The following is a 12,841-nucleotide window of genomic DNA, read 5'->3' as shown; positions in this document are numbered from 1 at the left end:
TAGAATATCACAGAGAAAGACATGTTCTAGGAACATTACCTTGGAGATGGTCTGCAGAAAAGGATTAGACATAGGAGAAACAGGAGGTAGGGAGAATAATTAGGAGACGATAAAATTTTTAAAGTCATCACCAAGGAGTGGCTTCAAAATGAAAATGTTACTTTTCTAGTTCTCCCCTTTCAGAAACTAGTCTTATTCCAATAAATTAATAGGAGAAACACTTTTTTTTTTTGAGTTGGTCAGTCTCCCAGACTGGAGTGGAGTGAGACACTCATGGTCACTGCAGTCTCAACCTGCTGGGCTCAGGCAATCCTTCTACCTCAGTCTTCCAAGTAGCTGGAACTACAGGCATGGGCCATCATGCCAGGCTTATTTTTTGATTTATTGTAGAGATGAAGTCTCACCAAGTTGCCCAGGCTGGTCTCGAACCTCTGGGTTCAGGCAATCTTCTCACTTTCACCTCCCAAAGTGCTGGGATTATAGGCGTGAGCCACCATGCCTGGCATGAAACACTTCTAAATACATTGGAGTTGCATTGTGGCAGGTTTTTTTTTTTTGGCTATATATTCAGCTATAACATAATTCAGGTCCTCTACAATGTTAATCACAGACAGTAAAAATCTGACATTACATTGTTCTCTTATAACACCTATGTAAGTTCTTATTATCTAAAACAAGTGGCATAGGATTCTACAGTATTTGATACTGATATTTGATAAATTAATTATGGAGTCAACAATCATTAGTACAGGTATTATTCATAAATGGCATGCCCTCTTTTGACTTGAATAAAGGGATGGCAAAGTGTATTTGATTTTCCTTTATATATTAAAATCATATCCATTGTGTCTTATACAAGTGTTTTCTATAATTAGTTCCAGGTTTCTAAGTTGAGATAAAATAAGACACCTACATTAAGTGCAACCCTACCTGCACCTAGTAAAAAGTAAACCAACTTACTGGCTATTCTTTCTCAAGTGATAGACACGGAGAGATGTTAAGCCTTTATCAAAATCAATTTCAATTTTGAATGACCCACTGCAATAAAGTCGAGATGATAAAAATTATTCCTTCCTGTTGTGTGACCTTGGGAATATTATTAAGTATTATCTTTGCACAGTGCTATCCTCATTTTACATATACTGTGAAGATAAAATATCTATTGAAAGTTTTTTTGAGGACCTTAGGCCAGAAGAGCTACAGAAAGCCAATGTGTAGTTATTTTCATATCCATTATTACTCTTACCTTTCCCTTGTTGTAGTCTCCCTAGAAATTATGCAAACTTGGCCATCACCTTTGCTTAATAACCCTTCATGTATTGAAAGTGCTCTTCTCCACAAGTACCTCAAACACATTTTAAAAGGAGGATTGCTTGAAATATAAAACAGCAATCTAGGGCTGTGAGTCAGCATTTCACTTAGATGTAAAATCAAAATGATCTTAAATAGGTAACATAATCTTTTTGAAAAACATGCACACCTTTCTGAAGAAGCTTTGCGACCACTGGAGTTTGCAAGTTTATGAATAGTTTATTACATTTCAATAAGTGTGTCACAAATCAATACAGTAAACGTTAAGGACAGTGAGCTCATTATCAAGCCAGTTATTGATTCTCAAGTTTCAAAATAGAATAGTACAGGAAGGGTATAGAGGAAATAGGATTTTGTTTGTGATAATAAAAAATTTAGGAACATAGACCTAAAGAAATTATAAGACACAAAGGAATTTTCAGCAGCTACTTAGGATGATTATTTAAGCTAATTTCTTCACCTATTTGGTAATTCGAAATATTATTTGGTTTTCTCTCTTAAAAAACACCCTTCAAAATCCCATGTCAGAGGAGTTCGCAGAAACTGAATATTATCTCTTATTGACTTATTATCCTTTCAATTTCCTGTATTACCTTCCACTCTTGCCTTTAAAACATTTACCCTACTACCAGTCTATCTTATATCACTATCTTTGTAAGCGTGGGCTGCCATAACAAAATACCAAAGAGTGGGTAGCTTGAACAACAGGAATTTACTTTCTCACAGTTCTTGAGGCTAGATGTTCAAGATCAAGGTGTCAGCATGGTCAACTCCTGGTGATGACTCTCTTCTTGGCTGGTAGACAGACATCTTCTTGCTGTGTCCTCAGGTGGGACGTTGGTGGAGGGAGAGAGAACAAGCTCTCTGGTGTCTTTTAATTTTTTTTTTTTTTGAGTTGGAGTTTCACTGTCACTCAGGCGGGAGTACAGTGGCACACTCACGGCCACCACAACCTCAACCTGCTGAGCTCAGGTGATCCTTCCACCTCAGCCTTCCAAGTAGCTGGAAAGACAGGCATGCACCACCATGCCTGGTTAATTTTTTGATTTATTGCAGAGGCGAGGTCTCACCAAGTTGCCCAGGCTGGTCTCAAACCCCTGGGCTCAGGCAATACTCTTGCCTCCACCTCCCAAAGTGCTGGGATTAGAGGCGTGAGCTACCATACTCAGCCTGTGCCTCTTTTTTTTTTTTTGAGTTGGAGTCTCACTTGGTCGCCCAGACTGGAGTGCAGTGGCCGCTCCCGGCCACCGCAGACTCGCCTGCTGGGCTCCGGCGATCCTTCCGCCTCAGCCTTCTGAATAGCCAGAATTACAGGCATGCGCTACCACGTCCAGCTGATTTTTTGATTTACTGTAGAGATGAGGTCTCGCTGCCCAGGCAGGTCTCGAACCCGTGGGTTCAGGCAATCCACTCACCTCAGCCTCCCAAAGGTGCGGGATTACAGGCTGAGCCACCGAGCCCGGCTAGCCTCTTTTTAAGGGCACTAATCACATCATAAGGGCTCTGTCCTCATGACTTCATATGGCCATAATAACCTCCCAAAGGCCCTATCTCCAAATACCATTACATTGAGGATAAGGGCTTCAGCATATACATTTGGGGGAGGGGCACAAATATCCAGTCCATACCATAAACTGACAGAAAAACTGATGCTGGCTCCAAATCATCAAGCAGAAAATATTAAAATAAATAAGTACATTTGTTTTTAAACTATTCTTGTAGAAAGTGTCCCTTTTCTTCCTTTTATAGCAATCTAATTCAACAGGGAAGGAGCTTCCTAAAAAACTTATGAACAGTAATTTCATGAAACAATTCCTTAAAAACCAAAGACAGAACATGAGACATACATGGCTTTAGTAAAAATTGAGAAACGGAACATTAACCTATCTGTATAGGTATGTTTAATAAAAACAGCTTTTAAACCCCTATACCTTGTTTTCATATCAGCTCAAGAGTCTTAAAATAATGTAAAGCATTTGGATGTCCTTGGAAAGTAATATAATAACAATAACACTTCTATATTACATTTTCATAGATACTATTAAAAGGAATGATGGATTACATTCTTTCATTCAAAATATGCACAATAGTAAAACAAAACTGATAAAGTTACAATTGGTTTGTAACTTTACTAAATTTACTAAATTACTTAATTTACTGAATTTTACTAAATTTTAATACAAAGTTATTTTTATTACATACTATGCAAATTTGAAGGTATGAGAAATGTATTTTTCTTGATTGCACAAATTTCTTCACTGCAAAATACTTAAAATATATGTAAACCTTTAAATACAATTCCTTAATGACTATGAAGTGAATGGACAATATTTTTCAGATTTTCGAGAGGAAAGGCAGAGGAAAGTAGGAAAAAAGGTGACTGAGATCCAGAGTTCAGGTGACTTGGCAATGTCATTCAGTTGGCAGGTTGCAGAGTTATGTAAGGAACCAGGATTTTGTCTAAAAATACTGCAGATTAGTGTATTCAGGATGAAAAGGAACAAACTCTAATTATAGTTCAGATCATTTTGGTTCAGAAAACAGCTGTAGAAACTATTTTATAATTTTCAAAACTCAATTAAATGTGTATGGTCCATTGGTGTCCAGCTTTAACACCTGTCTGTTCCCATAAGTGCCATGTTCCACTACAACCCCAGCTTCAGCATACTTGCTGTTAGCAGCTAATTCTTTTTCACATAAAGTCACAAATTGAGAATAAAGTTCTAACCCTTCTTCTTTTCCAGAGTTAGAGTGATACTGCATGTTTCTTCCTTTTACTCTCCCACCAAGGGTGGCTTGAGGGATGATAAGAATGTCACCAGGCAAATCCAGTATAGAAACATGCTTGCCATTTTCTGTTTCATTTAATTTCACATTTAACAGTGTATTAACTGGGTGGGGAAGAAAGGCAAAACATTTTGAAGTCAAAAACAAAGAAAACCATCAATTTTTTAGTTAGTCAGCAAATCTCACATTTAAAACTTTGTCAGCTCATACTTCTACCCCAAAGTCTCTATTTAGAGGTGAAAACTTGCTTCACTAAGCTAAATAACGTAAGCATGAAAAATAAGGCAAATTTCATGCAGAAAATGGCAAGATATTTTAAGTCTGACTTGGCAGTTAAGATCATTGAACAATACGTCCATCCAGAAAGGTCTAAAGAATTACCTGTATACTGGAATCTCAAATATTGTTGCCTTGGGGAACTACATGAAAAGACTGTGTGTCCTTGTTCCTTATATTTTCTTTCTTTCTTTTTTTTTGAGTTGGAGTCTCACTCTGTCGCCCAGACTGGAGTGCAGTGGCCACTTCCGGCCACTGCAGCCTTGACCTGCTGGGCTCCGGCGATCCTTCCACCTCAGCCTTCCAAGTAGCCGGAGTTACAGGCATGCGCTACCACGCCCGGCTGATTTTTTGATTTATTGTAGAGATGAGGTCTCCCTGCCCAGGCGGGTCTTGAACCCGGGGGGCTCAGGCAATCCACTCATCTCAGCCTCCAAAGGCACGGGATTACAGGCTGAGCCACCGAGCCCGGCTCCTTATATTTTCATAAACAAATCTCACTGGAAGAATAATAAATCCTCCTCAAACCAAATTCTGCTTTATAACAGAACAGTAAATAAAAATTTTAGTGTACTTCCACATGTTCTCACTCATAAGTAGACCCTGAACATTTACCATAATACTAAAAGAAAGGGATTGGCAGTAGCAGGATACTGCTGGGGAGGAGGTTGGGGGGTGGGGGGAGACAACATCAATAAGGGTACCTGATCTCAAACCAGGCAAAGGGGCGACCAAAGGAAGGCCCAAACTTTACCTGTAAGATGACCACTTGTATATGTAATCCTAAATTGTACCCCACATCTTTAAAACAAAAATAAATAAATAAAATTAAAAATAAAGCAAATAATCAGTTTTTACATGAAATAATTTTTTTAAGTGAACTTATTATTTTAAACTTAGTTGCCAAGCATTTTAAGCTGAGACAAAGTTTATTGGTTTGATTCCATTATAAACCAATTGACTGTAGTTTAATAACCTTAATGTACTTTACAAATATAATCCATGGGAGAAGAGTAAAGGTGAAAGCAAGAATCACCAGAAATGCATTGTTGCATTGTTACAACTGAAAAAGTAAATAAAAAGATATAGAGCTATCGGGTACTTCTTCATATACATTATAAGGAAACATGGTGGTGTTATTTTTATAGCACTGAGATTTATAGCTAAGGAGTGTTAAAACCACCATAAAAAAATAAGCAAAGTAAGTGTCTAATATAAAGTCTCCTGACCTTTATAAAGGTATAAACAACTTCTGCTTGCAGAGAACAGTGCTGAGAGGGCAAATGGTAGAATAGTCCATACAAGCTCCTGCCCAAAAATGAGGCTCCAAAAGGCATGCTTTCTGTTGGGGTAGTAATGGTTTCAGTTATTAGAGAGTATATAGTAAATATGAATAACACTTCAGTATGGTTGCCCCACTCTACAAATCCTGGAATTAATCTGGTAAAAACCTGCTGGCCGGGCACGGTGGCTCATGCCTATAATCCCAGCAGTTTGGGGGCCCAGGTGAGAGGATTGCCTGTGCCCAGGGGCTCGAGACCAGCCTGGGCAACTTGGAGAGAACTCATCTCTACAATAAATAAAAAAAATTAAGCCGGGCTCGGTGGCTCAGCCTGTAATCCCACACCTTTGGGAGGCTGAGGTGAGTGGATTGCTTGAGCCCATGGGTTTGAGACCCGCCTGGGCAGCAAGATCTCATCTCTACAATAAATCAAAAAATCAGCCGGGCTTGGTAGCGCATGTCTGTAGTTCCGGCTACTTGGAAGGCTGAGGCAGAAGGATCGCTGGAGCCCAGCAGGTCGAGGCTGCGGTGGCCGGGAACGGCCACTGCACTCCAGTCTGGGTGACGGAGTGAGACTCCAACTCAAAAAAAAAAAAAAAAAATTAGCAGGGCATGGTGGCACGTGCCTGTAGTTCCAGCTACTTGGAAGGTTGAGGCAGAAGGATCACCAAAGCCCAGCAGATAGAGGCTACGGTGGCCATGAGCATGCCACTGCACTCCAGTCTGAGCAACAGAGTGTGACTCCAACTCACAAAAAAACAAAATAAAACAAAACAACCTGCCAAAGTGAGCACACAAATCAATTCCGAAGCTATGCAGTAAGAATCATCAATAATCACTTAGCTAACATTTATTTTAAAATATATCATTTTCTCCATTGCAAATAAGACTTTGCTATAGCAACAGTCTTTATTGACAGCATCTAAGGAAATTTAACACTCTAGAGCACGTTATTCCAATGGAAATCACTATCTAACTAATACTTCCACATATCTCCCTCTACTGGCTGTAACTGTGAATTCAGTTAATGCTACTAGTATAAAAGTATCAGTATGGAGATAAATACAAATGCAAATACCAGTAGGGAGAATTAAAATGAGATAGTAAATTAATGGCTCATTGGAAACTTGAAGATCCTAAGACAGGTTATCAATCATGAATCTCTAACGACATGATGGGAAGTTTTGACAGGTTCCTGGACCTCAGTCCAGTAATACTGAAAATGAATAAGAGAAAGATTCTAACATTTCTATGTTGTTACATTCCCAAAGGGATATGTGATTTGATTAGAAATATCTGAGTCCCTGTAATAAGTATGAGGTGGGATTTAAGAGAATCCCACCACATTGACTTACTTTGCCTACTGGAATAGAGGGAAATACAAGCGAACACTATTAATAATAGATGGGCTTATTTTGCCTAAAACTCAAACCAACAAAATGTCAATCTTAGAGTCATATACTCCTTTACCAAGAATCACGATCTATTAAAGCTCTGTGTTAGACAACTCACTAAAAGAGTTAAGGTGGACCTCCTCAGTGTTTTTAGTTCACCACAATCTTTTTTTCTTTTTTTTGAGTTGGAGTCTCACTCTGTCACCCAGACTGGAGTGCAGTGGCCGCTCCCGGCCACCGCAGCCTCAACCTGCAGGGCTCCGGCGATCCTTCCACTCAGCCTTCCAAGTAGCTGGAATTACAGGCGCGCGCTACCATGCCCGGCTGATTTTTTGATAGAGATGAGGTCTCGCCAAGTTGCCCAGGCGGGTCTCGAACCCGCGGGTTCAGGCAATCCACTCACCTCAGCCTCCCAAAGGCGTGGGATTACAGGCTGAGCCACCGAGCCTGGCGGTTCACAATCTTATGCATATATTTAAAGTGAACTCACAAAGACATACATGGAAACACACAGAATTTAAATGCTATAAAACATGCAGCTTGGATTTGGTGGGCTCATTTCATCCTATTATGACTAAGACCCATCTAGACTCTATGAGACAACTTTAGGAAGTCAATTTTAAGCCAGAATGTCAAAAGTTTTCTTCCTGTTTTTGAAGATTTCTATTGTATTTTTTATGGCCAATGAAGATATTAGCGAGGCAAAATATTAACTTAGGAAAGTGGACAAAATGTTTAACACTGCAGCAGTGAGACGTGACAAATTATCCTCTATAATAGGAGCCCTCATTACATTATCTTCATAAACCTGTCGAAGCCTCCTTATTATCTGCTGGATTCAAATTTCAAACTATTACAGTTATTGGCTTTCCAGTCTCATCTATCATAGTCCCTTCTTAAGTCTAGTTTTAATCCTTTGAGACAAAGTTGTCCAATGTGTTTGATATATCAGCATAAAACTCCCTCTAGCAGCTTTACTGTCCAAGCTATTACTTATTGGCCTATTTGCCCTTGAAGCTCTTTTAGGTTAATTTCGTTAAGCTTCAACTCCCATTTGTATAAATTGTATTTCTTATCAATCCAACAAATGGGTGCTATCCTTTACTAAAAAGGAGAATATAACTTGTCCCCAACCTTAGGGATAGCTCCATTTTTTTTTCTCTTAACTTCTGCCTTGAGATGGAACGTGATTTGATTGGGTATATGTGAACCTATAAAATTATCACAAAGAATATACAGTGTTTGGTCTGTCCAGGACACTAGAAAGCTGCAGGCAAATTATTGTTCAGCGATCCCTGAATAATGACTCTGCTTTCCATGTCTTTGCAGGAGGTGTGGCTGTGATGACACGGAGTTTGGTTCAAGAACCAAGAGAACCTTAAATTTATACATATTTTCTACAAGGAAGTGCACAAATGGTCAGTACAAATTCTTCCAAAATATTGATGTAAGTTTGAGTTGTCCAGGTTTGACAGGACCCATACTTTGTACATACAATGCCATCTACTGCTTCTGTTAGGGACTCAGGGGGGCTAAGGGAAACTATATTAAGAAATGCAGCATCTGTTTCTTCTCATGTAGCCACCCTGCTTCCAACAAGCTTCTGTATTCTTGGCTGAAGTGTACTGTGTGTATGTGTGTACACTCTTCTAAATCAATCTATAAAATGCTACAGATGTTTTAAAATAATTCTACCATACTTGCTTACTTTAAACTTTGAAATAGGCAAGTAGCTAAAGCCAACACCAGACGGAATTAAGTAGTTAATAATTTATGTATCAGCACAATTTAAGACTGTGCTTCTTAGAATGGAGATTGGTTAACAGATACAAAATTACAGCTAGATAGGAAGAATGAGTTCTGGTGTTCTGCTGCACTGTACAGTGAATATGGTTAGCTATAATTTATTGTATATTTTCAAAAAGCTAGAAGAGAGGATTTTAAATGTCCACAACAGAAAACGGATACACTTTTGAAGTGATAAATATGCCAATTACTCTGATTTGATCATTATACATTGCTTACATATACTGAAATATCACCCTGTAACCCATAAATCTGTACATTACATGTTAACTAAAAAATAAAAGGGAAAAAAAAGATTGTGTTTCTTGCCCCTTCTGGTTCATTTGTCTACTGCTGTTTTTTCCTCATACTTAAAAAAAGAAAACAAAAAACCCCAATCAAACACGAACCCATTTTGTGAAGAAGTTCTTTATCAGCTCCCTTGAAAAAGCACACGTAGATCACTAATCCTCTCTGAACCTATGAGAAATCACCAAAGTAAACTCAGATTAGAGCTAAATGAATACAATTCACAACTGTTACACAGAGGTTAAAAGCAAAGAGAAGTAAGTTTCATAATAAATTTGCTTTCTTAAATATGTGAGAAAATATTCTTAAAGTTTCAATCACCTCAGTTATTATTTATTCCAAAATTAAGTTTAAAGTATAGCCAAGAGCAGTGACAAGTTATGCCTTCAAACATTTACTTCTAATCAAAATTATTAGGACTGTCAACTAGCCTCTTTCTCAGTTTGCGGGGACCCATTTATTCAATACCAAATGAATTCACATTATACCAGATATAGCTGATGGATATAAGCAACAGTGTGACTGATGTCATTTGACATCATCACTTTTTATTCTCCCTAATCCATTTACTTTCAGGTAATGAAAATAAGAGACTGATTCTATTTTTATAAACTCCAGGAAACTGTACACTCATTTTTTGTTGTTATTAATGCTTTAAATAAGCACGATTCAACCTTAGAAATTACATTTATGATGGTAAGTTCTACACTAAATGGTTGGTTGTTATCAGAAATACAAAACTTGTTTATTTTACATAATGACTTGGATATTTATTCCTTAGCTCTTTTAGGAGACTATATAGAATAAAGACACTAAATGATTTCGATTCTGATGAGTGAATCATCAGGTTTTTGATTCTACACATTAACCTCATTGACTGCTGGAGCTATTAAGATTAAGTGAGTTAATATTGGTAAAGTGCTTAAAACAGTGCCTGGTTCATAGTAAGTGCTACATAAATGGTTGTTAATTGAGTATGTAAAAATAAATTTAAGGGCAGAGGCACCATTTACTTCACATTTTAATTTCCAAAGCACTTTACAGACTGTTTTGTACATGACAGGGAACTCAATTTATCTGTTGCTGATTGCATTAATACCTATATTTTCCAGACTCTTCAAGTGTCATCCAAATAGTTCTCTATGTAAACGTAAATGCAACTCTGCACTCACACTTGACTTACCTGGAAAAAAGTCATTTTAAAAAAGTGCTATTATGCTACTGAAACATTAGGCAAAGGCCTCCAATACATACCATAGTAAGGAACTGGCAAGTTGAATGATAACAGCTGTCTGCACTACAGTCGTAGGCCTCTCCACTGGTATTGTTTTCAGCATGAGCCAAAATCTGAAGCATATTCATATTCGGACACTTGCAATGTCAGAATTAAGTGCTTTTTAAAAACTATTTGCAGAAATAGACATTTCTTCTTTCCAGTTAGCCACAGTAGCTCCTCATTAAGAGATTTTCTTTTCATTTATGACCTACAGAGTCCTGTCTTTAAGTCAAGACCACTTTCCTTGTAGCTTTTGTATAAAACATTACAAATATAGAGGAAAGTGCAGATAATTCTCAATATAATTTTAAAAATTCACTTCCCAGAAAGAAAAACATTAATCGGTGATAGCAAAGTTCTAAGTGAACAAGTAAAGAAAGTAACCTTCAAATCTTTTGACAATTCAAACACTGTAACTAAAATAACAAAAACTTTTTAATAACAGAACACGATAGAGAAGGCATAAGAGAGTGGAAAGAATTTATATTTTCTCACCATCTAAATCACTTGTCAGCTCTTTAGACAAAATTAGTGGTGTGAAGGCGTGAAAGAGAAAGCCTTTAAAAACAGCTTTTAAAGTTTATAAACACAAACTGATAGTTTGGAAGGCTGTAATAAAATATCTGTGACTCTGTATAAGGAGATGTGGCAGGAAGAACATAAAGAAGCTAAAGCAGCATGGAAGGAAACGAAATGATTAATGGTTTGGAATTTATAGTGTCAGGAGGCAACTATAAAAATAGGTAATTATTTAGATAGGATAGGAAATATAAAAAGAATAATATTTCAAATATGGAAGATAAATCAAGACCTCAACGAAAAGGCCTAACAAAAATTAGAAATAAGGAAAATAAATTTCGGAGAAAAGGGGAAGGTGAGAATACAGGAATTTTTTATGCTTATATTTCCAAATTAGCACAGGGTAAGATTCTGATTTAATAGGAATCACCCACACATGAGTAGTATTCAAAATATTAACTAGGATTGTGCTAAGTAATGTTAGATCTGGGACCCAATTCAGCAAAAAAAAAAAGAGTAAGATTTTGTGGTGCCTCAAGAGAGCTGTTTTTGCAGATGATGATTAAAAAAAAAAAAAGATTTTGCTACATTAAAGTTTGAATACCTCCAAAAGTCTTGATTATGAATTTTTTTTCTTCCATTTCAAAATACTGCAAAAATATGTCAGAGGCATTAAAGAACATTTCATTTGCTTTTGTATGGAGTAGGCGGCAGGCTGTCTTAAAAATCTGCTTTTGTATGGAGTAGGCGGCAGGCTGTCTTAAAAGCAAGTCTGTATGCAAGCAGAGGCAACTCGACGTCAATTCTTAAAATTCTTTGCAGGAAATGTGTTCGATAACAAAGCAACAGTATTATGAAAGTAATGGTCTTTGTTTATCAGTTGGAAACAAGTCAAGTTTTTAAGAGAGCTTCTTGAAAGAGAGTTGTTTCTTGGGAGATCTCATCTCCACGCCAAGACCAAGCTACAGTCAACCTAAGGGGGGATTCGAGGCGACCCGGGGCACCAGTCAAAGCAGTTCTCGCACCCCTGCAGCAAACCTGACCTCTACAGGCCAGCAAGGCCGCGAGTTGCAAGGGTCTGCGACAGTCAGGCCTCAAGTCTACGGAGCTCGGGTGGGCAGGCGGCGAGAAGAGGTTCACATCCCCGCGGGGCCCCCAGGCGGCGAGACACGCCGCGGGGCCTAGGGCTGGCGCTGGGAACCGTGGTGCCGGGCCGACCAGACAATCGAAGCCGGGCAGGCCGGCGTGTGCGGCGGCGGCGGGCGGCTTCGCGGGATGTCTGGCCCGGCGCCAGCCGGCCTGCCCGCTTGGCCCAGAGGGACACTGAAGGGGGACGTGTCACTGAGACGCGAGGGGGACGGGGACGAGTCACGGACACAAAGCAGGAAGAACCATCCCTGCACGCCGGGGGCTGACGAGGACCGCCAGGTTGGCGATACCTCCACCCACTGGTCCGCGGGGTCTACCTCGGCTTGGTGAACCTGTAGCCAGGAGTGCAGGTACTGCTGCAGCAGCGCGCGGACCTGAGGTGTCCGGTCGTCGTCAGCCATGGCTGGAGCCCGCCCCGCGCTCCGTCACGTCCAGGCCGCGCGCCGCGCAGGCCCAACCCCCGGCGCGCAGGCCCGAAGGACCGAGCCCGGCGTCCGTAGCCCCGCCCCCTCGGTGGGCGGGGCCTCTGCCTGACTCTCGGGTGTCCCGGATGTGCGGTCTTGGAAAACCGGGTAGCCCTAAGCGCCTCCGCAGCCCCTTCCCAGCTCTGTCGAAGGTGCCCATTGCTTTCTTTTAAACGAGGGAAGAGTCTCATTGGACCTCTTTCCTACGCTCCTTTTGTAGAAACATTTTTAACCTCTGAAAGCTTAGTCTCCAGCTGTTGAAAGTTTTAAAACCTAATTTAAGTCCCCA

General features: G+C 39.5%; 1 protein-coding gene across 2 annotated transcripts; it reads right to left on the bottom strand.

The window, feature by feature from the left end:
- Positions 1-2,710: 2,710 nt before the first annotated feature.
- DTD2 (D-tyrosyl-tRNA deacylase 2 (putative)) lies at positions 2,711-12,502 on the bottom strand. 2 transcript variants are annotated; one of them, XM_008072669.2, is made up of 3 exons: positions 12,379-12,502; positions 9,246-9,315; positions 2,711-4,202 (listed from the first exon to the last, which is right to left on the bottom strand). In XM_008072669.2, exons 1-3 carry the CDS (start codon positions 12,487-12,489, stop codon positions 3,886-3,888), a joined length of 498 nt encoding a protein of 165 aa, XP_008070860.1. In that variant the 5' UTR covers positions 12,490-12,502; the 3' UTR covers positions 2,711-3,885. The 2 variants fall into 2 exon arrangements, with proteins under 2 accessions (XP_008070860.1, XP_008070859.1); XM_008072668.2 differs by lacking the exon at positions 12,379-12,502 and adding an exon at positions 10,399-12,034.
- Positions 12,503-12,841: the final 339 nt, after the last annotated feature.

This window comes from Carlito syrichta, unplaced genomic scaffold (genome assembly GCF_000164805.1).
Source record: "Carlito syrichta isolate Samal-C Ts95f unplaced genomic scaffold, Tarsius_syrichta-2.0.1 Scaffold315394, whole genome shotgun sequence".
Lineage (NCBI taxonomy): Eukaryota > Metazoa > Chordata > Mammalia > Primates > Tarsiidae > Carlito > Carlito syrichta.
Note: the sequence above shows the minus strand (reverse complement) of the source record. Positions and strands in the feature narration are given on the sequence as shown.